At 42.8% G+C, this 27,157-nt stretch overlaps 2 protein-coding genes across 2 annotated transcripts; one reads left to right on the top strand and one right to left on the bottom strand.

Moving 5' to 3' along the window:
- Positions 1-3,871: 3,871 nt before the first annotated feature.
- Positions 3,872-23,250, bottom strand: prokr1a (prokineticin receptor 1a). Its single transcript, XM_039808449.1, has 3 exons — positions 23,214-23,250; positions 12,303-12,758; positions 3,872-4,686 (listed from the first exon to the last, which is right to left on the bottom strand). Exons 2-3 carry the CDS (start codon positions 12,728-12,730, stop codon positions 3,984-3,986), a joined length of 1,131 nt encoding a protein of 376 aa, XP_039664383.1. The 5' UTR covers positions 12,731-12,758; positions 23,214-23,250; the 3' UTR covers positions 3,872-3,983.
- Positions 14,072-20,235, top strand: LOC120563841 (E3 ubiquitin-protein ligase TRIM21-like). The gene is made up of 2 exons (XM_039808274.1): positions 14,072-14,184; positions 17,979-20,235. The coding sequence occupies exon 2, from the start codon at positions 17,981-17,983 to the stop codon at positions 19,625-19,627; it is 1,647 nt and encodes a 548-aa protein (XP_039664208.1). The 5' UTR covers positions 14,072-14,184; positions 17,979-17,980; the 3' UTR covers positions 19,628-20,235.
- Positions 23,251-27,157: the final 3,907 nt, after the last annotated feature.

Here is a 27,157-nt window from a genome sequence, read left to right as displayed (position 1 = left end):
TCGGGCAGCTTTAAATGTAAATTCTAATTAAGAAATGTTCCCGAAACGTCAGCGCAACATCAGAAGAGACAAACACACTCCAACAGTGTTTGTAATCAGCACTTCTTCTTCTTCTTTTTTCATTGTATCTTTTACGATTTATTTTTGATTTCATTTCCAGATGAATCTCCATCTGTTTCTGTTTGGGATTGATTGGATTGATCGATTTTGTGTTAATATGTACAATTCAGGAGTTTTTATGAGTAGGTCTCTTTGTTCTTATGATTGTTACTTTAATTTGTAACTTAAAACTGTTTTTCTAACCTTGTTTAAATACATGATTTGCTGAAAACAGAGTCTGTCCTGTTGTTGAATCATTCTGTTGGGAAACAGAAACCATCTCACCTAAGAAATGTTGTGACGAGCCACACATCAAACTCTCATAATTTTCTGAATATTTTTACAAGAAATACGCACCATTTAACATCTGTGTTTTCATATATATATATATATATATATAGTTCTAAAGGGTTGTGCTTAGTGTCTTCAATAATCAGAGGTGTGTTTTGGGCGTAACATGCAATCAACCAATCAGATATCATCTCCCATTCCCTTTAAAAGCCAGGCGCGTTTGGACCTTGGAGCATTGCTGTTATGATGGAGGATTTACACCCTAATATTTTTATTAGTAATCTTCTGCATGTGTGCGTGCTGCTGTGTGTCCCTGTGTGTGTAACAAGCATATTGTGCACGCTGCTGTGCACGAGCCTAGGAGCATTTTACTAATGCTCTGTTAAAATAACAATGAAATGCTGAGTTATTGACTTTAGACCAGGTTTTTGTTGGTCAATGGCGCCATCACTTCCCGCTGCCTCAAGATAGCAATACTCCCAGAATGCACCTGAACACACCTCCCTGTGAGACCAGCACGCCCAGAATGCACCTGAACACACCTCCCTGTGAGACCAGCACGCCCATGGGCGCACAGATGGGTGAAGGTGCATTTGCTACTTAAACCACGTGGGCGCTAGCAAAGACACTTGCGTTGGGCTTTGCGCTGCGCTGGGTGCAGGATAGGGCCATCCATCGTCTTTATCTAGTTAGATTGGGGATTTTTTGTGGAGAAACCTGTTTGCTTTCTTAGATTTTTAGAGTATCTTTGGATAAATGTAGCAGGGTAAAAAGTACAATATTGGCTTCCAAAATGTAGTGAAGTAGAAGTATAAAGTAGCATAGTATTATACTCAACTTAAGTACAAGCACTTCAAACATATACAGAAGTACAGTTGGAGTAAATGTACTTTTTACCCCTGAAATCAACCTTTTGAGAGCCAGCGAAGGTGACGGAGTTAGAAAAGCTGCCCCAGAGGGTTGATCAGCGGTCTGCTGCCGTCTGAGTCGTGCGTCTTCCAGCCGACGCTCTGCATTCATTGATGATGTTAAACAGGCGGGCGGCCTCATGAATTTCAACGCCATCACGACTCCAGAGCTGTCGTCTGAACACACAAACGGCATCGATTCATCCTGAGCGTCTCACAGCGCCGACGCAACAAAACAAAACGTTATTCACGCCACGCGGCCGTTGGAACGTACACGTGGTCCATCTGGGAAGGTAAACCCTTCACACACATCAACGTCGAACCTCTTCCTGTTACACCTTAACCTTTCCTGATGGACAAAATGACTTTCCTCTCGCGTGGCTCGCATTCAAGTTCATAATTTTCACACAATTTTGCAGACCAGGGCCATATTTAGCCCTGACAAAACATAGCAAAAAGTTCATTGTTTACTGCTGTGTGCGCAAGCACATGGCCTATTATTTTAAAAAGCTGCTGTGTCATATTTTAACATATGAAAAATGATGCTTTTATAACAATGAAGTGAGACACAGTAGAATTAAAAAGCGTGAGATTAATGTGATCATATGCACAACTTCATGTTTTATTACTCAGTTACCATCTTTGTACCAACTAAATATACAAACACACATCCAGTGGTGTGATACGCAGTATACCCACTAAGAAATCACCAAGATTTTCCATATACCCACCTAAAAATGTGGTTATTATACACAACAACATAGTTTTGTGACAGAACTTTCATTTCAGATATTTGTATTCACAAATACAGGGTCAAGTAATGTGTCAACAAACTAAACAAACCCTGCAGAACATGCAGAGAGACCTTTCTCATCTTTCATCGACCCGCTCCTCGCTGTGCGTAGTGTGTGTGTAGTGTAGTGTGTGCGTAAATGCTCCGCCTACACTAATGCCAGCATCCTCTCTTCACCACACATTTAAGACAAATATAGGTAGCCTATTTTATTTTGTCCTCGTTGCTTTGGGGTCAACTTTTGTGATCCAGGCTCAGCTCCCTGATGTAAAAGCCCCCTTACTGCTTTATATTCCATTATATTTTTGATATATTTTGAATGTCATCTGTGTTTCCCTTCTCATAGGATAAATAAAGGTTTTCTCACCATAAATTGGTGCATACAAGTGTATCAGAATGCAGGAAAGGAAGTCTTTGACATTCAAAATAACCCTGGGGGAGGACACTCAGACCCGACACTTTGATATCATGTCTTATCGTGTCACTTTTGATTTCCCATCGCGTCGCTTGAGCCATTGTTGTGAAGCTTCTCTGTGATTTGCTCAGCCGCTACAGAGCAATGAGACCTGTGATGTGATTGGCTGAGATTGTTTTTATTAATAAACCACACCCTCTGATTTATATTACACTTCAGCCAGCACCTTTTCCACTTTGCTCTGCTGCACACGAACCAAAACATTGGGAGTTGTAGCCCTCGTATATGAAACAAAAGTTTTTTTTCGACCTTTTGTCCAGCGGTTTGCATCTTTCAGGTGCTTTCATACTGTCAACCCCAGGGCTATGACTGATATATGACATATGAAATATGACTTTGTCGACTTATCGATATTAGATTTAATTGACAGGTCTGTAAAACTGAGTTTCTCCACAAAGAATAATGCACAAGCATCACTTTAAAGCTTGTGTTTACCAGAGATGTGCTCAGAAGTTTATTGGAAATAAGTCATTCAGCATGAAAAAGCATTAAAAAAATGACTAATCGACTTAAGAAATCTTAGTCGACTAAGACCAAAACGGCCGATTAGTCGACACCAATGTTAAAATCCAGTATTTCTTGGCGCCCAGGTAGCTCAGTTGGTAGAGCGTGCGCCCATATGTGGAGGTTTACTCCTCGACGCAACGGGCCTGGGTTTGACTCCGACCTGCGGCCCTTTGCTGCATGTCATTCCCCCCTCTCTTTCCCCTTTCAAGTCTTTAGCTGTCTTGTCGAATAAAGGCCTAAAAATGCCCCCAAAAAATCCCATATTTCCACAAACTGTGTCCAGCTTTTCCGAAACAAAACTACAAACATGGTGCTGCCATCTCTGGTCGGTTCACACAGGTTGAAAATCCCCTCTGTGTGCACCTCTCTGATGCACAGATGTATAATACAACCTGGGCATAGTGTTGGATCGCTTTGTCCAGCTTTGAGTAGTCGTACTGTTGAGCCTGATCCGATGTGGTTCTGGATGCATGAGCTGCAGCGGATCCGGCGTAGAGCTGAAGATCTTTGCCCGAACCCAACGGGACGGGGTCAAATGAACTGTCAGGTGATGCGTTTCACTTAGCGCGAAAATGGATGCCGAGGAGGTGAAACGGAGGCTGGCCTCTGGCGATTATGTTTTGGTTGCACCGGCAAAGAAAGCAAAGTCTGAGTTGTGGAAAACTTTTGACCAGTTTGTACATAATGAGAAATGACTCATTCTTGACAAAAGGCAAAAGAATTGTGTGTGTGCGTGCGCACATTTGAATAACGTCGGGCTGTAAACGGGTTTGGGCTTTTTAAAAAGCTGTCGATCAAAATGTACTTGTCGGGCTCGGGCCGAATCCTGTCGGGCTCGGGCCTAACTTTTAAGGCCTGATAACAGCTCTAATCCGGCGTGCTGGTTGAACCATCAGATCGTTTGACCTTTCTACCGTAGCCGAGCTCCCTGTGTGTCCTCGGTCACTCGGAGAGACGAGGTCCGCGCCTCCCCGTCGTCCACTGACTTGGAGGCCACGAAAGTCACCAGCCTCAGCAGAAACTTGCCCGGCTTCTTCATGCGCTTGGTGTTGCTTCGGACGCTCATGAAGCAGAGGGTGTTGATGACCCCGTTGCTCATGGCTACGCACTCGATGATGTAGAAGACCACCAGGGAGTTCCTGTCCCTGGAGATGAGCGTTGGGTAGAAGTCCCGCAGCAGGGCGAAAGCGTAGTACGGCGCCCAGCACAGCACGTAGGCCACCAGCACCAGGATCAGCACGATCACCGTCCTCCGACGCCTCTGGAGCCTCGCCCGGATCTGCTCCGTCTGGAAACCCGGGACGTCTTTGAACCACAGCTCCCTGGAGATCTGGACGTAGCAGACGGCCATGACGGTCACGGGGCCCACGAACTCCAGAGCGAAGATGAGCAGGAAGTAGGAGCGGTAGTAAACCTGCTGGTCCACCGGCCAGATCTGAGCGCAGAAGGTCTTGTGGGGGCGGCCCTCCACGTGCGGCGGGTACGTCATCTCGGACGCCATGTAGGCAGACGGGATGGAGATGAAGACGGGGACGATCCAGACCGCCAGGGTCACGCAGTACGCCGTCTGGAACTTCATACGAGGCTTCAGAGGGTAGAGGATCGCCATGTACCTGCAGACAGGAAGAGAAGGTCTGTGTTTAGAGCGGTCTGGATCAACGGAAGTACGTTTCCAGGACAAAGCCTGTGTCTCGAGATAACTCTTGTTATGATTTGATACTATAAATAAAATTGAATTGAAAAATTGAATCCTGCAAGCGAGACTTTAAAGACTGGGCTTTATGTAAATGTGAATGGACTGTATTTATACAGCGCTTTTCTAGTCTTAACGACTGTACTGCCCGATGTGAGTCGCACATGCTCAGATTTAAACGGTCTACGGTATAACTAGCTTACTGAAATTTGTGAAATCTATAAAATAATAAACTTTTCTCTTTACAAACAATAACGGAATAATAATGGAAATCATTTCAAGAACGTTTTAGCTATCTATGGTTGTTTGATTGCTAACGTTAGCTCAAAAAGCCATTCAAGTGACAGCCTTGGTTGTGTTTGATTGCTAACTTGTAGCAAGCAGTGAACCAACTTCAATATGTTGGTCCATTTTTACTGTAGTGACATTACAGGAGTCTCTCGTTAGCATCTTGTAGGCTACTTGTCGCATGCGCAACTCACACCTGCTCTCGACTCACATCGGGCAGTGACAACGACTACTCAAAGCGCTTTAACATACAGTAGCACAGGAACCATTCACCATTCACACACAGTCATACACTGTGTGGCCGAGGCTGCCGTACAAAGTGCCATCAGACAAACATCCACACACATTTACACCCTGATGCGCAGCATCGGGAGCAATTCGGGGGTGCAGTGTCTTGCCCAAGGACACTTTGGCGTGGAACTGCAGGGCCAGGGATCGAATCAATTCAATTCAATTTTATTTGTAAGGGACAATGTGCAATTAAAACATAAATGTGACCATTTGATGCATTGCAGCAGAGTTAGCCTCAGGCTCATTTACATCTGCAGTCCCACAAAAAGCACAAATAGAAATACAACATTTTAAAATTTGAAACATCGCTCAATGAGTAAAAAAACAAGTAGTATATTACATTTCATATCACAGGTACACACACACATATGCGCCACATGATCGATGGGTGTAGGGGTATGCGCAATAAACACCCCCCCATTCTCACACACACACCAACAAACCAAGCAACCTTCCGATCAGTAGGTGACTACTCTTACCACCTGAGCCACAACCACGCGTTTTCCACGCACTATGTTTGTTTCTAACAAATGTCACCAGGCCGTATCATTAGATATGAATATATATTTGTGGAAGATGTAGTATTTTAGAGGATGATAATGATTATGCTGGTGCTTCATTTGATTTAGGGCTGTTTTTAACTTTAACTTGAGGCATGTTTGTAAGAGTTCGAGAACATCTGGAGCCTCAAGTTGGAATCAGAAAAACTGCAACGAGCCTTGTTAGTTAGATTTAACGTGATGGATTGTGCTGTTAATCACCTGCAGACATGTTGTACCCTTCATCCAGAGTTTAAGGACACAATCGGACGTCTCCGCCACGCTTACAGACTTCACGGGGAAAACTGGAACAACTCCAACCGTTCCGGATACACACAGACGTTATCCGTCTTTCCTCCCTAGCAGAAGCTATTAGGGGATGTCACGTCAGCCGCGATTAATGGAACATGAGGGGCTGCTGGTCCTAAAGCGAGAGCGTCAGCCACATGATGGATTCAGTTCAGAAGCCGAGGGGAAGCCCAGAAGCAGCTTTTATTGTAGAGGAATGTAAATCATGTCCGCTCAGATCATCCTCAAGAGTCCTGAGATTTGTTCTGAGATGTGTTCGATGTGGAGCGAGCGCTACGTTTCCTGTTTCTCTGTGTTTATAGTAATTTATTGTCGTAGTAAGAGAGTTAACGTGCTTATAGTTTGGTCTGTTTATGACCGATACTGTTTTTTCAGGGCCGATGCCGATTATTAATAGTATATAGTTAATGACACCGATTGCATTTGCAGTGAAAATGAAAATCTTTCAGTCAAAGTTAAGATTTTGGAATGTTACAAACTCCAAAACAAAACTTTATTTAAATGCTTTAAACAATTCTGTAATAAATGAGAACCTTTGAACAACTAATAATACCCAGTAACAGAGAGTCAGATTTGATTTGATAAATATATATTATTTTATTTCTCTTCAAATAAAAAGTAAAGTACACATTTTGTTGTATGATTATGGGAAGTGTATGATAAATTACACAATATTTATATAATATACCATTAATATTAATTACAAAATCAAGGCAAATGAGAAAATAACTAGTGAATGGGTAATATTTAACCCAGCAACAGAGTTCATTTGAATCCCTAAGTTGGGTCAAATGAATTAACTCAGCATTTGGGTTGAATTGGGTTAACCGAGCTCTTCGGTCACTCCAGCCCAGCACGGGTTCTGTCCCATAGATGATCAACAGTTGGGTTATTTTATAACCCAGCATTATTAAGTGTACATTCACTCTTGATTGCGGGGAAAATGTGTTTCCGGTTCCATATGTATGCTTAAACAACCGCTTTTCTGGGATGCTTTCGGGTGCACAAAAGCAGGGAAAAAAAAGAAGAAGAGAGAAACAACAGAGAGGGGCTTTCTCTATGGCACTTTAAAAGCCACAAGCCGGCCTCTATTACCGGCCGCAACTATCCACTACGGACTGTGCAGAGGGGGAGTAGGAAGGCGGTGTGGTTCCCCACCTGAAGAAGTCATATTGATTATTCACCAAATATCCATTTGGAGGGGCCCCCCCCAAAAAAACGCAGTATGCCTAGTGTAATCTTTCCATTTAATCCACCTGTGGTTACATCGACAATGGGAAGAACAAGAAGCATGATTCTGATTTAGGAGTGAGGACGCATTATTCCAAGAAAGTCAACCTCCTTTGTTCGCCAAGTAGTGACACCACATGAAAAGCCTAAATTACCCTAATTGTAGCTGCAAATGAGCGAGGTAAGCAGTGATGTCTTTATGTTAGGGGCCGGTGCTTAAATAGGACGCCAAAGGGCTAGACCCGAGTCCGGAGAGCGTCAAATGTCGTAGTAGTAGTAGTAGTAGTAGTAGTAGTAGTAGTAGATAACTTTATTGTCCCCCGTGGGGCAGTTGGGTTTGCGGCACAGTCGCAATGCACTTCATGACATGACATCAGACATATGATACAAACACATAGTCTCTACATCAGACACTGACAGACATAGACACACATCACACACTACACTACACTATACACCCTTGGGTATGACCACGCCAGTTGGACATCTAGCTTATTTTGACTGATTTAAGGCTTTTATTAGCCTGACAAGCCAGCCCCACATCCAGATGTTAGGGCTGGGAACTCCCCATTGGTCAGGGCTCAATCTGAGGGGCGGGATCAACGGTTGTCTTTCAAATTCGCCTCTGCACGCAATAGGATAGCGCTACAACCAGGCAGAGCAACGATTTCAAAGACCGCTGTTCGCCAGCAGCAGCAGCAGCCATCTTCTTTGTTTTCAAGTAGCAGGGAATTCACGCAGAACCGTCGCAACTCTGCCATCATTATGTTAAGCCCCGCCCACCGACTCTATACACAATGTCATTGACCTGACTAGAGTTTGTTTTTTCCAGCTCGCAAGCCAACGAGACGAGAGTTGCTAGACTGACCCTGGCTGCAAATTACATTTGCTGCCTCTAGGGTGCGTCTAGATTTCTAGGCTAGGCTTTTATGGTTTGTGGTACAAAAGAGAATTTGGATCTGTTCTTGGTCAGAAGGGGTGGGCAGAAATTATGTACTAATGATGAAACTACTAGGCAGTAGTTTAAAATGAGATGCCAGGGTGTGTGTGTAGTCACATACAACGTTATTGGCCTTTCTCACCAGTCTGTCTTTGTAAATAGTGACGCCAAGGATCCCGATGAAGCGCGTCTAAATAAGACGCTAAAGGAGACTTTTTGCATCAATAACAAACGCCAAAGGTACCTGACTAAGCGTCCGTATTTTGACGAGATGGGAGTGAGAATGCGTTGAACAGACTGAGACCTGGTTTATGTTTGTGTCCAGTTCCCTGCTGTAGAGAAGCCCTGCAGCATTACGTGTAGCCGAGAAGAGAGAGGCACGTTTTCTGTTGTTTCTGGTTATCATAAACGAACCAGAACATGACCCTCGGCACTTCTCACACACACACACACACACACACACACACACACACACAACACACACACACAAACAAAAAAAAAAAAAAAAAAAAAAAAAAACACACACACACACACACACACACACACACACACACACACACACACACACACACACACACACACACACACACACACACACATGTTGCTAACGTGATCCGTGCCCAGCGGGGCGTCTCGAGCATGCAGGAGAAACCGAGGAGTGTGTGTAATGGGGGAAGATGTAAGAGGATGAAAGGGAAGAGAAAAGATGAAAGAACAAAGAATGAAGCAATGAAAGGAATGAAAGCAGAAATGGAGAACATCAAGGGAGGAATAGAAGAAAACAGAGGTGGAACGTAACCAATGTGTTGAAAGGATTGTTGCTCTAACCTAAATACATTTATAGAGAGACCTACTGTACAGTGGTGTAGTCTACGTGATACGCAGGTATACGCAGTATACCCACTAAGAAACCTCCAGGATTTCCATATACCCACTTAAAAATGCCCAATGACACGCAACAACATACTTTCCATTATATTTTTTATATATTTTGAATTGTCATCTGTGTTTTTCTTCTTCACATAGGCTAAATAAAGGGATTCCCACCGTAAATTGGTGAATAAAAGTTTATCAGAATACAGGAAATGAAGTCGTTGATGCTCCAAACTTCCCTGGGGAAGGACACCCAGACCCCCCACTATGATATGCCCCCCCCTTCCCCCAAATGCAGACTCTGGCCCATATACATTACAGTACATCCACTACAATACATTAGACTACTCCACTGCTACTGTATATATAAAGACGATATTCACCGATTGTGCCACACGTTTAGTGTTGCCAACGATCCAAGATATCCAATAGTGTTTAGCCAGTGCTTTGTCTGTGAGCTTCAATTTGAAAATGCACTGAAAGTGCAAACTGTCAGGTACTCCATTGCTGGTTTTAGCTGTGGCTTGGAGTGAGTTATTTATTTACGTACATGGAGTCTGGTGGGTTTGGTGATGGTGATTTCGAGCCTGTTTCGTGTTAAACAAAAAGGATCATGGACATGGTCAAATCCTATACCCCAACCCGCCCACTCCGCTCTGCATCAGCCAACCTGCTTGCTTCCCCCTCACACAAAATCCTGACTGTTTGCTGTCCTGGCTCCTAAATGGTGGAATGAGCTCCCTATTGACATCAGGACGGCCTAAAGCCTACACATCTTCCGCCGAAGGCTAAAACCACATCTCTTCCAACTACACCTCGGATAAAGAAAAAAATATATATATATATATATATATATATATATATATATATATATATATATATTTCTTGAAGCTGCACTTTCATCTGGCTCTTTGTCGTTTTAAAGCTAATGTTCTTGCACTTACTACTTGTTGTCTGGAGTTTGCACCTTCAAGGTTGAAAGCACTTCAATTGGAAGTCTCTTTGGATAAAAGCGTCAGCTAAATGACATGTTACTCTTTAACCCTTGTGTTGTCTTCCCAGCTAAAAAACATTTCAACATTTCTTTGCATTTTTTTTCTAGGCTTCCGGCACTTTTTTAGACATTTTTGTCACTTTTTGTTTAGTTTCAGTTGTTGTTTTTCTGATGTTTTTGTCGCTTTTTTTATATTTCTGTTCCTTTTTTGTCGCTATGTTTGTCTGATTATCACTTTTTGTCACGTTGCCATGCTTTTTCTGAAGTTTTTAAAGCTTTTTTTCCACCAGAATATATACACCACTAACACCAAATTATAAACACTAGTTTCTCACTTATTCTTGGAATTCATGGTCAATAAACCTCATATTTGAGTTTAAAAAGCAGAAATATGCTATAATATTGAATACATCTCCCAAAAGGTAATGAAAGAAACTTAAACTGATCTTTAATTTTACTTGTGAAGAACGTTGTATGGAACGATCCATGTTACCCATATTTCTGATATAGAAACTTTTAAAAAGGGGCCAAATTTGACCCAAGGGCAACAGGAGGGTTAACAAGCAGGTCTATCTCTGTAGGGATCCTTTCCATAATGTTGTCAGACACTAAGAATAATAATCTGAGTCTGTCAGCGGCAACTGAAATGCTGAACGCCTACCCGTGAGCACGGTACGTGGTGGAGCGAGCGAGGGAGTGACTGAAGAGAGCGGCTTTAGAACAAAGCAGAGAATCAGATTTGCCACTAGAAATGCGACTATCAAGTTTTACTATACTCATTCATATTTAGACACAACAAATGATATATCCGGCTACAAAAAAAAACAGAAAGTCGGAAAGTTAGGAAGGAAGTACAGAGAGGCGTTGCTATGGAGATGATACACCATGTAGGAGCCACATATTGTATGTTGTTTATGGTCTCATTCCTGTTATTTGATTGTTATATTGTGCACTTATATTGCAGGTGGTGGGCATTTTCATCGCGGTTTGAGCGTGATAGTGAAGTGATAACATATTAGTTTGCTTCACCTGTTGGTTTTTTGGGCGTTGACAGAGACGGGGGGGGGTGAGCCTGGGAGCGACACACTTTCTGTTGACTGCCGCACTAACGCAATTATTTCTACTCACAAGGTAACTTTACATTTGGTAACTGCAGTGCTAGTAGTATTTTACGTGTGAAGGAATAAATCATTGCAAATACAATCTTGAGCGCGTCACGTTGTGTTTATCTCTCAGAGTTTAGTCCCTCGCGGCAGCACTTTGTTGGACTGCTTACAGCCGCAATACACCATCTCGTCTCACTGGTGTAAACTAGCAGGTTTCAGACCGTTGCAGACAGGCGCATTTCAAGAAGTTTTAGTAGAAACTTGCAGGTAGTTGCAACTTTCAACTCGTCTCAACGCAAATCTTTTGTCTGAACTGGACTAAACAAACCATCTGCTGCGTGAAGTTAGGACTAAAAACTAGGGATGCACCGAATCCAGGATTCGGACAAATATTGGGCTTTTTGACGGGGTTCGGTTTCTGCCGAACCTTAGAATTTTTTTCCACCGAACTGAACCCTACACTTGCACTAGGCGCACCACGCTGTAACGATGGCGCCGTTGATTACGGAAGGGTGTTTACGTAGGTGGAGCATTCAATGCAGCAGGCTGTGAGAAAGTGGACATGGAACTGGTGAGCAGAACAAGTTGTTGTTTGGCAGAACTTTCAGTCAAAAGAAGGCCATTTAAGTCCAGCTACATGTTCAATCTGTTCAATGCTGATTGGTCTGGTGGTGGCGAAGACCCTAAACTATACACAACATGGCCGCTGTTACAACATCTGAAAGAATACGAGTTATGCACGAAGGAATCTCCAGACAGCAGCCAGAATGCAGCAACTTCAGGTACGGAAAATACACTGCTGTGGACGTTGTTTACTTCATTCATGTGTTTACCATGTTAATGGACTGAGGATGGAAGTAGGATCTTAACCGGTGGATTTGGTATTCGGCCGAACCCCAAGAATCTGGATTCGCTGCATCCCTACTAAAAACCCTGAAAGATTAAACTTCATCAAAGTGGACTCACCTGTCCACGGCGATGGCGAGCAGCGCGTTGGTGGACACGTAGAGAGAGACGGTGCGAAGGTAGTTGGTGGCGGCGCAGAGCAGCAAGCCGTGATCCCACGACAGCTGCTTCACCACGTAGTAGTCCATCAGGAACGGGCAGCACACGGCCGCCACCAGCACGTCGGACACGGCCAGGTTGGCGATCAGCAGGTTGGTCAGGTTGCGCAGCTGCTTGTAGCGAGCGAGGCTGGCGATGAACAGACAGTTTCCCACTCCGCAGACCAACATGATGACCACCAGGACCAAGGCGATGACAATGGTGGCCGCGAAGAAGGCCCGGCCCTGCGTGGTGTCAGGGATCTCGTCCACGGGAATCTCGTAGTCCAGACCGTCACTGGCGAGGAAGTAGTCTGGCAGAGCCAAGCTGCTGTTGGTCGGGGCGTCCATTCTGGATCAGGTCAACATGTTCAGGAGTCTGCAGGGAAAGGGTTAGGGAAATGAAAAGAAGATTAGGGCTCCTGCACACGGCCTGTGTGGCGTGTCCGTTTTTATTTCGGCTCCCATGTTAACAGGTTAGAGCGTGCACACTGCCTGCATGACATGCACGTCTCAGGCACGGCTTGTGCATGCTAGAAATAAGACCGACGCCTATTTTTTTCCGTGACACGCAAGCGTGTTGGAAGCGTTTCCAGGCAAAATAGAATACAAAAAGATGTTTATATATCATTTAGACACAAATACATATTAATAAATGATTCTTTTGATCTGAAGTCTCTAGGTTTGGACATAAATGCCGATATAAATGTAATTTGGATTCTGATAAAACAATGACATGGACTTTATTATCTCAGCAAAAAGAATTGAAACATAAAAATATATATTGAAATATGTGCAAACAAATGTACAAACACAAAAATATTGACAAAATAAAGTTAAAGAACACGCGATTATTTAATTTTATCAATGGGAAACGGCCGTGTACAGACAAGGCTAGCAGCAGCAGCAGCCCAGCGTCAGACATGTTTCTGGTGTGCAAAGACATAGAAAACACCACGCAGCCGACACACAACAGAAACGCCACGCTCACGCCACGCAGCCAGTGTGCAGGAGCCCTGACACTTTGATCCCTGTAAAAGTTCTTTAAGTAGAGATTCTGCTGGAGGAAATCAAGTGATGTAAACAAAAACGCCCAGAACAGCTACTAAATGTTAGTGACGTTGGTTACATTTGCCAACTGCTGTTTCCAAAAGTCAAGAATGAACTTCCAGTCTTAACTTTAAACAAACATGGTCAAGAAATTGAATAAGAAATAAACACAACTCCAACTGAGGAAGACAGCTGATGAAGGACTGTGTGGCTGTGAGATAGTTTAGTTAAATACTGTTTCAAAAGTCAAGAATAAACTTTGCATCTCATTTGGATCATCATCTCTTTCATCAAGCTGAGGCACCGTAAAGTTTCAACAGCCAGAATAACCTGTTTATAGCTCCACCTTTGCTCCATACCGGGTAAATCAAACGGAAGAAACAAAACCTAATAACAGAGCTGCAGTAAAAGAGGTTTTTAGCCCTAGATCTTAAGTTGCACAATTATTTGTCTTAGATTCAAAGATTTGCTTTTACTTGTGTGTTTTTCTTTTAGTCATTTACTGAGCATTGTAGGAGGAGCCTGAGGCCTAAGTCGTTTATTGCTACAACTACTTGTGTAAATGTTGTTTGCACATGACCAATAAAAAACCTTGAACCTAGAGCTTCAACGTCACACTCCAGAAATGAAAGTTAAGTTTATCAGAGTGTCAGCCACGCTGCAGTCGAGACAAGTCCGTTTCTCTCTGAAAGAAAACTCAAACTGACTTCATCAGGTCTTTCTCAACAACACAGCAGAGTCTCTGCCAAACACTGGTGAGTACAGCTGATCACATTTACACTTTCTACAACCAGGATTAACACTAAACTTCAGCTCTACTCAGGCAGCAAGTTCCTCTCTTTTCATTTCTTGTGAAATTGGTAACAATATAACTATGGCTGTTTGTCTACAGGCCCACTATACAGTAGCCCACTTTAACAGCTTTAAACAGTCTCTCTGAGTCAGTTCTCAGGACTTTAGGAACTTGGAACTGAATCTCTGTGGTTTGTATTATTGTTAGGGCCCGAGCGCCGACAGCGGCGAAGGCCCTATTGAAACTGAAGGAATTATTCTTCTATTATTGTTTCTATTATTTTCCCGTCAAATGAATTGGCTTTTTGAGGGGCTTAATATATTCAAAAACTCACCAAATTTGGCGGTCGCATCAAGTCTGGTGAAAATTTACGTATTTTAAGGGTTTCGGGAATAGGCGCACAAAAATGGCTCGCTAGCACCCCCTAGAAAGTTAAGAAAATTGAGCCCCTGCAGTGCGTTTAACGTAGACTCACGAAACTTGGTACACATATGTATCATGTCAAGACGTACAGAAAACTTCATTAGAGCCATACCCTAAACCCAACAGGAAGTCCGCCATTTTGAACTGAAAGTTCGAAATTAGTGCGATTTTGGCCATTTCCACATGTCGTACTTTAACGAACTCCTCCTAGAGATTTGATCCGATCAACTTCAAACTTGGTCTGTACCATCCCAACACCTTAACGATGAAAAGTTATTAAAAGAAAAACTTTTCGTCAGACGGTGTGGGCGTGGCGTGGCGGCCATTTTGAGTGTTTAGCGATGAACAAAGAAGTTGTTGTAACTTGAGTGTACGTTGTCGTATCTGCCCAAAATTTCCAGGGTCCAGGCCTGAGGACACCTACAGGCCAAAATTGACTTTTGGTCATAGCGCCCCCCGCTGGCAACAGGAAATCTGCCTTATATGACAAACATCATCCGATTTGCATGAAACTCAGAATGTGTGGTCTACGTGTGATACTGTAGACCACGCCCCCTTTCATAACATTTGAACCGTTTAAGGTAGAGTCTTGTGTGAGGTGTCATTGAACTCAGCAGAGACTTCATTCTTCATTGGTGATGGTTTGACCCGCCCCCTATGTTTAAGCCACGCCCCTTTCATACATGCTGACCCATTTAAGGTAGAGTCTTATGTGAGGCATCATTCATCTCAGCAGAGGCTTCATCTTTAATTGGTGATGGTTGGACCCGCCCCCTATGCTTTAGCCACGCCCCTTTCACAGCTAATGAACCGTATGACGTACAGTCTTGTGTGAGCTATCGTTGATCTCGGCGGGGAGTTCCCTTTTCATTGGTGACGGTTTGCGGCGTCTGAGTGCCGCGCGAATGCACGGTCGCAAGGAGCGGCGTCCGCCGGTAACCCCGATGCGCGCAGAGGCGCGAGGGCCCGTCCATTGCTGCTCGCAGCTTTAATTATATATATTTTTTCAAGTCAAGTCAAGTTAGCTTTATTGTCAATTTCTTCACATATGCTAGACATGCAGAGGAACCGAAAGTTTGTTTCTCACCATCCCACCATCCATTTTATGCTAACCACTTGAATTAGTATTTATCACTCTGACCTTCTGGCAAATTAAAAAGTAGCTCACATTAGCAACCTGTGCCTACAGTGTTATGACACTAAATCTAACTTTTATTGCAAGCAGTGTTGGGCAGTAGCGTAACTATATGAGAAGCTGCTTAGGCCAGAATTAAATACTTCACTTGCACACACATATACTCTATACTGGTACTAAACACTTGCACATGCAGAACATACTGTATGTACTTTCATTGCACATAAATACAGTATATACTGGTACTAAAGACTTGCACATACATACAGTACATATATACTTCACTTGCACAAACATACTGTACATATATACTTCACTTGCACATACAGTACATAAATACTTCACATTTGCAAGTGAAGTACTGTATGTGCAAGTGTTAAGTAGCCACACAAGCTAGATTTCCCATAGCATTTCTTAAGCTCAAGCATAGCTGAGCTTTCTGCTGAAGTCTGAAATAAAACTGCTGAGGATCACCGCCAAACAGACTTTTCCCATGTTGCTGTAGCTTAAGCTTGCTACATTTATTTGGAGGCTAACATTAGCTTCAGTATGATGAAGCTTCATTTACTGTAGACTACAAAGTGATCAACATAATGTTTGTTTACTAATGAATAAACTAGAGTGTCTGAAGGCCGTGATAGGAGATAACATTTCAGTAGCGGTGGGATGGGGAATGGCACATCTTGGTTGTTTACTAGAAGGTTTTTTGGGGGCTGATGAGATGATATAGGGCAGAGGTAGTCTCAAAAAAAAACAAAAAACTGTGCCTCTGATATGGAAACATTTCGGATTCAAGCCACCGAAAGAAGTGAGCTGAAAAAGACGAAGCAGAATGTGCTGTAGAAGTCTGTGAGAAAGTGACCCACTTCTCCCTTGATTTATTACCTCAGTGAACATTTCCATAATGACTTTATGGTCTCAATTGCTAGTTTTTAGTCTTCTGCAATACAGAGTGATGTTAATTTTTTGAATTATGGTTATTATATTGGCAATAAAGCAAGGGGTGTTTTAGGGCGTGGCTATCATGTGATTGACAGTTCACGGCCTGTCTTTATATGTGATATAACTATGGGACAAAGATATATTTAAAACCTAGCGAAGCTAAATCTTACCTCGAATTATGTAGGCTTTCAGCAGCAGTTGCATCCAGATTTCCAGTGAAAGTGTGTAACGTAACGTAGAGTGTAAGCAGTGTTGCCAACTCTCAGCTAACATCACAGATAGCGCCCAACAGTCTATGGCTCCTCCCTCTCTCCTCCCTCTCGTCTAAAATCCTCACATCCGCAACCAAGATGGCTGCGCCCGTAACGGCAAACTCGACGACTCATAGCAGATCTCCACAAACCAATGGGTGATGTCACACGTGCTCTGTCCATTAATATTAACAATCTATGGTGTTAACACATTAACCAAAGAAATTATTATAACCTCACTGCAGGTGAAAAGTCATGACTTAGAGACGCATTACCACCACCATGTGGTCTGGAGTTGCTACACTCTTATTGTGGACCTGCCAATATTGATGTGCACGTACGGTAGCACAGACAATCTGCAAACTTTCCCTAACGCTAGCCTGGTTGGCAGAAAAACAAGACATTTTTAGCTGTCCAAAATGTTCCAATTAACTTTGTGAAAACACACAGTGAGAGGGTCAAAGTTTAAGATGAAAACATAGGCAACACCCCAATAACAAGTTGAGGTCTATTTTAATGTCCCCAGTGTTAGCATAGTTAGCATTGCTAAGCCTCTGTCCTGATTGACAGGTCCTAAATCATCCCCTGCTTATTGTCTGTTTTAAAATAAATGGGACCATCATTTACTAACTGAAAATCATGCTGTGTTGAAGAAAACTTGAAAACTAGCGATTGAGACCATAAACTCATTATGAAAATGTAATTCTTTTTGAAGCCAGTGGAGTCGGAAATTAGATAGACTGCAGCTTTCAGCTTTGGCTTCACTTTTCAGGCCCGGAAGCTCCGTCCATCATTTTAACAGTCTATGGCTGTTATTTAAACGTCTACACAAAAAGGTCTGGACCTATTCTGCGAGCTTCAGCTTGTCAGCAAAGATTAAATGGTTGTAGTGGCTAACAGCTATAGGAGCAAGTTAATATATTTAAAATAGCAGAAATCACACTTCTTTAAAAAACAAAAAGACTATGAATAAATTCTTTGTATTTTCTTTAACCCTTTGTGTAGATATGACTGCTGAAAACTATCTGAAATCTGAAGATCAGTTTCTGTGCTCCATCTGTCTGGATGTGTTCACTGATCCTGTCACCACATCATGTGGTCACAACTTCTGCAAAAACTGCATCAATGAACACTGGAATACTAATGACCAGTACCTGTGTCCGATGTGTAAAAAGGTTTTCAACACAAAACCTGAGCTGCTCATCAATACTTTCATCTCTGGGATGGTTGCTCAGTTCAGACAGTCAGCTCAACAGAAAGCCAGCAGCAGCAGCTCAGAGCAACAAGTGTCCAAACCAGGAGAAGTTCCCTGTGACGTCTGCACTGGAACCAAACTGAAGGCCCTGAAGTCCTGCCTGGTGTGTCTGGTCTCCTACTGTGAGACTCACCTGGAGCCTCATCTGATAATGTCAGGTCTGAAAAGACATCAGCTGATCGACCCTGTGGAGAACCTGGAAGGCAGGATGTGTACAAAGCACGATAAACCTCTGGAGCTGTTCTGTAAGACCGACCAGACATGTGTCTGCATGCTCTGCACTGTTTTAGACCACAAGATGCATGATGTTGTTCCTCTGAAAGAAGGACATGAAGAAAAGAAGGCAGAGCTGGGGAAGACAGAGGCTGAAATTCATCAGATGATCCAGAAGAGACGACTGAAGATTCAGGAGATCAAACACTCAGTCGACCTCAGTGAGGAAGAGGCAGACAGAGAGATAGCAGAAGGTGTTCAGGTCTTCACTTCTCTGAAGGAGTCTGTTGAGAGAGGCCTGAATGAGCTCATCAACACGATCAAAGAGAAGCAGAAAACAACAGAAAAACAGGCCGAAGCTTTCATCAAAGAGCTGGAACAGGAAATCTCTGAGCTGATGAAGAGAAGCACTGAGGTGGAGCAGCTCTCACACTCTGAAGACCACCTCCATCTTCTCCAGAGTGTCCAGTCCCTAAACATCCAACAACCTCCACCCACCAAGGACTGGACAGAGGTCAACGTCCGTCAATCATATGAGGGTACTGTGGTGAAAGCTGTGGCTCAGCTGGAGGAGACACTCAGTAAAGAGATGAAGAAGTTGCTCCCTGAGTCTGAGCTGAAGAGGGTCCAGCAGTATGCAGTGGATTTGAGTCTTGATCCTAAAACAGCACATCCTCAACTCATCCTGTCTCGTGGTAAGAAACAAGTACGTCTTGGTGATGTGAGGAAGAATCTCCCAGACAACCCAGAGAGATTTTCTTATTGTGCTTTTGTTTTAGGAAAGCAGAGTTTCTCTTCAGGCAGATTTTACTTTGAGGTTCAAGTTAAAAGAAAGACTGAATGGGATTTAGGAGTGGCCAGAGAGTCGATCGACAGGAAGGGAAACATCACACTGAGCCCTGAGGATGGTTACTGGACTATAGTGTTGAGAAATGGAAATGAGTACTACGCTGCTGCTAACCCTTCAGTCCTTCTCTCTCTGAAGTCTCCTCCTCAGAAGGTGGGGGTGTTTGTGGATTATGAGGAGGGTCTGGTCTCCTTTTATGACGTAGATGCTGCAGCTCTTATCTACTCCTTTACTGGCTGCTCCTTCACTGAGAAACTCTTCCCATTATTTAGTCCTAGACTTAATGATGATGGTAAAAACTCTGCCCCTCTGATCATCTCTCCTGTCAGAGTAAACTAATCACTGATCTTGTTTTGTGTATTGATTTATTTTATTTCAGGGGAACATATTTACATATAGTTTGCATCTTATATTCTACAGAATCTGTTTAGTGTGGTGCTCGATCTTCACACTTGATTGATTATTACGTGTCCCGTTAAATACAGAAGTCAACACATTAATTTGATGCATTAATCTCTAACTCTGCATCAGACCATATCTATTTAAATCTCTGTTAACCCTATAAATGTTTTTTTCACTTCCAAGAAATCACTAACTAATGTTTCTAAAGGGAATTGGGTAATTGTGCACACATGTAATTTGCAGCCACAGAAAATATATTGCTGAATATTTCATTATGTCATTAAGCTATATTAAAGAGTAAGGCCTATTACATCCCATAGTGTCTACAGAACACAGCATGTGCCGTTATTATACCGGGTATAAAAAGTTATTGGACGTTTCTAATTTGTTTGGAAAGTGTTAATTAATGGTCACTTTGGCCATTGTTATTTGTTTTGTGAATACTGTAAGATGGTTTATGAGTCAAAGAAATTAGGGCTGCACGATATTAGGAAAATATCTAATTGTGATTATTTTGACTGAAGATTGCGATATGATTCATGATATTGAAGGGAATGATCATTTTTGTATCATTATTCTCATTTTCATTGAAAAATATGAAAACAAAAAAAAGATTGAAGTGTGATTTTTTTTTTTTGCAAGGATCTGAACCACACAGAGATTTTTTTCTTTAGTCTGTAGGATATGATTTGTAGGCCGGGGCGTCTCTGCAGCACCACAATACAATACTATTTTCGAATGGTTAGACACATATTTTGCCTTTAACAAATATTGTGCCCCCTTGCGATTTAGATATTGCACTAGTCCATATTGCGATTTCGATAAAATTGCCATTAATTGTGCAGCCCTAAAATAAATCTGTAAATATGTGATTGTAAAATAAAAACTGTAAAATAAACCAGTTGTTGAACACAAGGCCTGAGTAAACAGTGACTTGAACACCAAACACTGAACAGAAAAGCTGGTTTACACAGAAGTTGTATTTCATTAAGAGCACATTGTGTTTCCTGTGGCTGCTTCACAATAAAAGCTCCCTGTGTGTTTCACAAGTTGGATGCTTTTAATGTGAAGGAGTGACAGGAGGAAATGTTTGTTTTCACCAGCAGTGATTGTGGAGGATGTTCAAACCGGACACAAACCCTGTTCTCTTGGGTCAAAGTCCTGTTTGACCCATCCAACGCCCCAACCTGCCTCCTTACCAGGACATTTGGCGCTCTTATACTTCCTCACCTTACTTCCTGCTTTGCACACGTCATAACTACTACTTCCACTAGAGGACGGCGCCACTAGAAACATTAATATGAGTCTTAATATGCTGCTTGAACAAAGATTCATGTGGGCGTTTTACGCCAGTCACACTGTCTCAAAGGTTGCCATTAAAAAGCATAGTGTATTTGTTTTCAGCGGCGGATTAATCCACATTTGGCGCTCTAGTGAGTATGAGCTAATTTAGCGGGATGGTGTGTGTGTGTGTGTGTGTGTGTGTGTTCATGGTGATGAAGGAACAACAGTGTGACTCACTGATGTGTTTCTACAATATATCAGGCTGTGATACACACACACACACCCTTGTTAGGAGATTGGGCAGCTCCGTGTAACTTCAGAAATGTTTTTGATGCATAATTTTCATAGTTCTGCTGATGGCGTTGCCAGGTTACAGCGTTTGTGTAGTCTACTTGTTAGATTTGTCCGCAGGTTGAGGAATGTTGCGTCCCAGCTCTCACTTCTGAAAAACTCTTTAACTTCACCGACAAAAGAGCTTTTTACCAAACTGCACCGTGCGGCTGAATCAGATATCACCGCTGATCAAAGGACAACAGAGCTGGAGGGATTCACAAAGTAAAAGTACTAATACCACAGTGTAAAAGTCCTCCTGATTATTTTCTCCATTAATCGATAGCTTATAAAAACTGTAGCGCTGCAGGGACCGGTCAAAATTTTAATCCTAAAACTATTTTGATAATAGATTCATCATTTTCAGTCATTTTTAAGCAAAACATTTCCAGCTTCTTGTAGGAGAATTTGCTGTTCTTTCCAACCGGTTCTCACTCCCAATACAGATGCTTGGTCAGTGTCTCTCAGCGTCAGATACAACGCAAAAATCTCCCTTCAGCGTCTGTATGGAATGCAGCAGATATGGCACTGTAAAAGAGACTTTTAGCGTCAATAAAGACACCAAAATGTAATGATTTAATATACAAAAGCAATAAAATAGAACTGCAGTTACTTTTAATATAAATTTAAAACGACGTCAGTCAGTCAGACAACTCTGCTATCATCGCAGTGAAGTCTTCCACTGACTCGTCTGATGTTTAACACATAATATTCATCTCTAACTGTATTAGAACTCTACAAAATCCAGTTTATGCCATTTGTAATTCCTACATTTAATGATAATTTGTCCAAAATGTCACCACACATACACGACTCACACACACACACACACACACACACACACACACACACACACACACACACACACACACACACACACACACACACACACACACACACACAAACACACACACATACACAAACACAGTGTGGAAAGTGGCCAGAAGAGAGATAGAGAAAGAGGAAGCAGACGTGTTGTAGATGCAGAGTTGGTGGAATAAGTTTAAGTTTTGTACCCAGTGTGTGTGGTGTCCGACTGAAAGCCAAGCTCATTCATTGTCTCACCAGAGACGTGATTTTAACCCCGACGTTATTCACGTGATAACGTCGGCCCTGGAGGTCTCCTGGTTCTCTGACCACGGTCGGAAACGAAGCGATCAAGAGAGATTAACACACTTAATATTTTAACAGCTGATTAACGCGCGCTTGTTGCCCCGTGTGCGCTGATGCTCTCATCTGTTGACATTTCTGAATGCCTTCCTACAGCTGTTTAATAAAAGCTTTCCACACAAACACACGTAGCCTACACATGGGTCATTAGTATGACAAAAAAAAAAAATCAGATTTTAACTGTGTCGGGCTCGGGCCGGGCTCGGACAGAAAAACTCAGCCCGATCCGGACTCTATTGCACACACACACACACACACACACACACACACACAGACACACACACACACACACACACACACACACTCTGCAATCCTCAGAAAATAAATTATGTCCATGCGCTTTGATATTAAATATCTGAATCTGAACACACACACACACACACACACACATACACTTCAATCCTCAGAAAATCAATGATGTCCACGCGCTTTGGTATTAAATATGTGTTAATGTGAATAACTAATCCTCCTCCTGTAACTGAGTAAATGAAGACATTAGCAGACTGCAGGAGAGAAAGGGTTGGAGCTCCGAAGAGGAGAAAGTTTCCAGGCTGAGATCTCCATGTAATGAGAGAGATGTCTCAAATCAGATTAAAGATCCTCTCCAGCTGACGTCACACAGGATCCCGGTAAATGATTCCGTTAAATGACGTCATTTAAGAGATAAAGTGACGTTGTGTCCGTCTGAATTGTGAGCGGGAATAAGAAATAAAAGGAGATCATAGTGTGTGATACAGACCTGAAGCTGATCCTTCACGCGCGCTGATCCACCGACTGGCTGACAGAGAGACCGCGAGGCGCGTTCACCACGTCTTCAGACCTGACACGCGCACACACACACGGCGAACACACACACACACACACACACACACACACACACACCTCACGCACACACTCACTCTCACTCCCTGCACACACACACACACTCACACACGCGAGGGCGCGTGCACACACACACACACACACACACACACACACACACACACACACACACACACACACACACACACACACACACACACACACACACACACACACACACACACAAAAAAAAACACAATAACAACACACAAAAACACACACACACACACACACACACACACACACACATAGCCTACATACACACACACACTAGTGTGTGATACAGACCTGAAGCTGCTTCTTCACGCGCGCTGATCCACCGACTGGCTGACAGAAAGACCGCGAGGCGCGTTTACCACGTCTTCAGACCAAATACGCGCACACATACACGGCGAACACACACACACACACACACACACACACACACACACACACACACACACACACAACAACACACACACACACACACACACACACACACATCCCCCCCGCACATATATTTAGTCTCTAAACTCTACCTGTGCTGACTCACACACTGATTTACTATAAAGGGTCAGAACAAGCCCAAAAACCTGAATCATCGGGATGTTGTTGTTCTAGTTATAATGAACGATGCAGCCTTGAGCAACACAACACACACACACAAACACACACACACACACACACACACAACAACACACACACACACACACACAAAACACACAAACACAAACACACACACACACAAAACACAAACACACACACACAACACACACAAACACAAACACACACACACACACACACACACACACAACACACACACACACACACACACACACGGAGCAACAGGAATTGCACCTAAAGTAAATTTACTCAAGTAATGTGATTACTTGAGTATGTCCATGTTGGGCTACTTTCTACTTGTACTCCTCTACATCTCAGAGGTACATATAGTACTTTTTACTCCACTACTTTAGTCTGACAGTTGTTCATCCCCTTCCTGTCCAGTGAAAACCACGTATCTCCAGATGTGTTGATAATATAATCTAAAGGATTAATTGGTGAGAAACTTCTCCTTCTTAAAGCAAAAAACAAAAAGGCTTTAAAAAGCTTCTTGGATCGGCTGGAAAATGCATCGTCACAAAGCTGACAACAGGGAGGTTTATGTGACACCTGAACACTTTTTAGAGTTATAATAATAAATAATTTGACCAGAGGTGTCGAAAGTATTCACATTCATTACTCAAGTAGAAGTACAGATACTAGGGTTTCAAAACTACTTAAAGTATAAAAGTGAAAGTAATGTAAGGGGAAAAAATGCCATTAAGGACAAAACCCCACCTCCACAAAAAAACATTTTTCTAAAGGCCATAATGACTATAATAATGTTATATTAAAGTCATACATGCAAACTCAGAAGGGCTGAAAAGGGTGACACATCTCTTCTCTCTTTTTTTTTCTCTCTTTCTTTTTTTTTTTTTTTTTTTTTTTTTTTTTTTTCTCTTTTTTTTTTTTTTTTTTTTTTTTTTTTTTTTTTTTTTTTTTTTTTTTTTTTTAAAAGGAGCACCTTGTTCAATTGTATTTGTCTGTTCAAAAATATAAAACAATAAAAAGTTGATGAAGGAGCACAAGGCGACATTAAAGAACGGCTTGTGTATTGCTAAGGCCACAGGGTCAAAATTCAATTAAATTTCAATTTCAATTTCAATTTATTTATAGTATCAAATCATAACAAAAGTTATCTCGAGACACTTTACAGATAGAGTAGGTCTAGACCACACTCTATAATTTCCAAAACCCCAACAATTACAGTAATTCCATCAAGAGCAAGCATTAGCAGTGGCTATCGCGACAGTGGCGAGGAAAAACTCCCTTTTAGGAAGAAACCTCGGCAGACCCAGACTCTTGGTAGCGGTGTCTGACGGGCGGGTTGGGGGGTGTGATGAACAGTGGCGATAATAGTCACATTAAAGGTCACAGTGACGTCAAGGTTATCGTGGAAGTTCATGTCATAGCAGGGCACATCGTGTCATACTGAGTAGTGCAGTCCCCTATAACGGATCCAGACTACTCTGTGCATAGGAACATCAGAGCAGGAGCGCGTTGGATGTAGCGTGGCGCTGCAGAGCATGGGTGGATGCAGCGGACGCAGCAGGGGCCGCGGCGGCCCGCGGGAATTGCAAGAAGAAACATAAGGACTCCGGGGAGTAAACTCCCCAGAGCTAGATTAGTAACAAGCAATTCTGGGACAGGATGCATACAGAAGTAACAAGTAGAGAAGAGAGAGCAGCTCAGTGTGTCATAGGAAGGAAACAGCCTCCCCTGCAGTCTAGAATTGTAATAGCATAACTAACTACGAGGAGAAGCAGGTGGGCCGGGTTAGGTGGACGCTGCAACTCCTCACTCCCTAACTATAAGCTTTGTCAAAGAGGAGAGTTTTCAGTTTACTCTTAAATGTGGCGACGGTGTCTGCCCCTCGAACCCAGACTGGGAGCTGGTTCCACAGAAGCGGAGCCTGATAGCTGAAGGCCCTGGCCCCCAGTCTACTTCCAGAGACTCTAGGAACCACGAGTAGCCCCGCATTCCGGGAGCGCAGTGCCCTAGTGGGACAATAAGGTACTAAGAGCTCTTCTAGGTATGATGGTGCTTGACCATTTAGAGCTTTGTAAGTCAGGAGGAGGATTTTAAATTCGATCCTAGATTTCACAGGAAGCCAATGCAGAGAAGCTAATACAGGAGAAATATGATCTCTTCTCTTAGTTCTCGTCAGAACACGTGCTGCAGCATTCTGGATCAGCTGGAGCGTCTTAAATGATTTATTAAAAATGTAATAACTTATTAAAATACCTTATTTCAGGCTGAGTCTGTGTTGTTTTTCACACAACGGCAGCTACAGTCTAGTGTTAGAATCCTCTCCAGTGAAATACAGACACACTTTTACACCGTTTAGCTGTCAGCATTTTAACCGTGTTTACTCCAGCTGCTAGCTAACGGTAGGCTAATGTTACCTGCTGTCAAGTGTAGTGTTAACTAGCTAACGGTAGGCTAACGTTACCTGCTGTCGAGTGTAGTGTTAACTAGCTAACGGTAGGCTAACCGTTACCTGCTGTCAAGTGTAGTGTTAACTAGCTAACGGTAGGCTAACGTTACCTGCTGTCAAGTGTAGTGTTAACTAGCTAACGGTAGGCTAACGTTACCTGCTGTCGAGTGTAGTGTTAACTAGCTAACGGTAGGCTAACGTTACCTGCTGTCAAGTGTAGTGTTAACTAGCTAACGGTAGGCTAACGTTACCTGCTGTCAGGTGTAGCGTTAACTAGCTAACGGTAGGCTAACGTTACCTGCTGTCAAGTGTAGTGTTAACTAGCTAACGGTAGGCTAACGTTACCTGCTGTCGAGTGGAGTGTTACTGTAACTAGCGTCCCGTGCAGCGATGTTTCAGTTCCCTCTAACGTCTGTTTTCGGAGCATCAGAGAGAAGCGCAGGCATGTAAGTGCCATCTAAATAAGGCACCGAAATCCGAGTTGCTATTTGGTCCGGTAGATAACGGTCGTTAAGGCACCGGTGCCGTATTAGCACCGGGTCTGTGCAGGTGTACAAATCAATAGGGTGTCAGAATGGTATATGTTTATACTTCTCATCCAACCACAATCACATTCACTGTCTCCGGATGGAGTGATTTATCTGGATAGGTTTTTTTTGTGTGTGTGTGTTTTTGAATGATGACAAGCCGGGATGAAAACAAGGCGAACTGAAATAGGAGTAACGAGTCTATTTTTAAAATGTAAGGAGTAGAAAGTACAGATAATTGCGTGAAAATGTAAGGAGTAGAAGTAAAAAGTCTGC

This window comes from Perca fluviatilis, chromosome 1, assembly GCF_010015445.1.
Source record: "Perca fluviatilis chromosome 1, GENO_Pfluv_1.0, whole genome shotgun sequence".
Lineage (NCBI taxonomy): Eukaryota > Metazoa > Chordata > Actinopteri > Perciformes > Percidae > Perca > Perca fluviatilis.
This window is presented reverse-complemented; position numbering and strand designations above follow the sequence as displayed.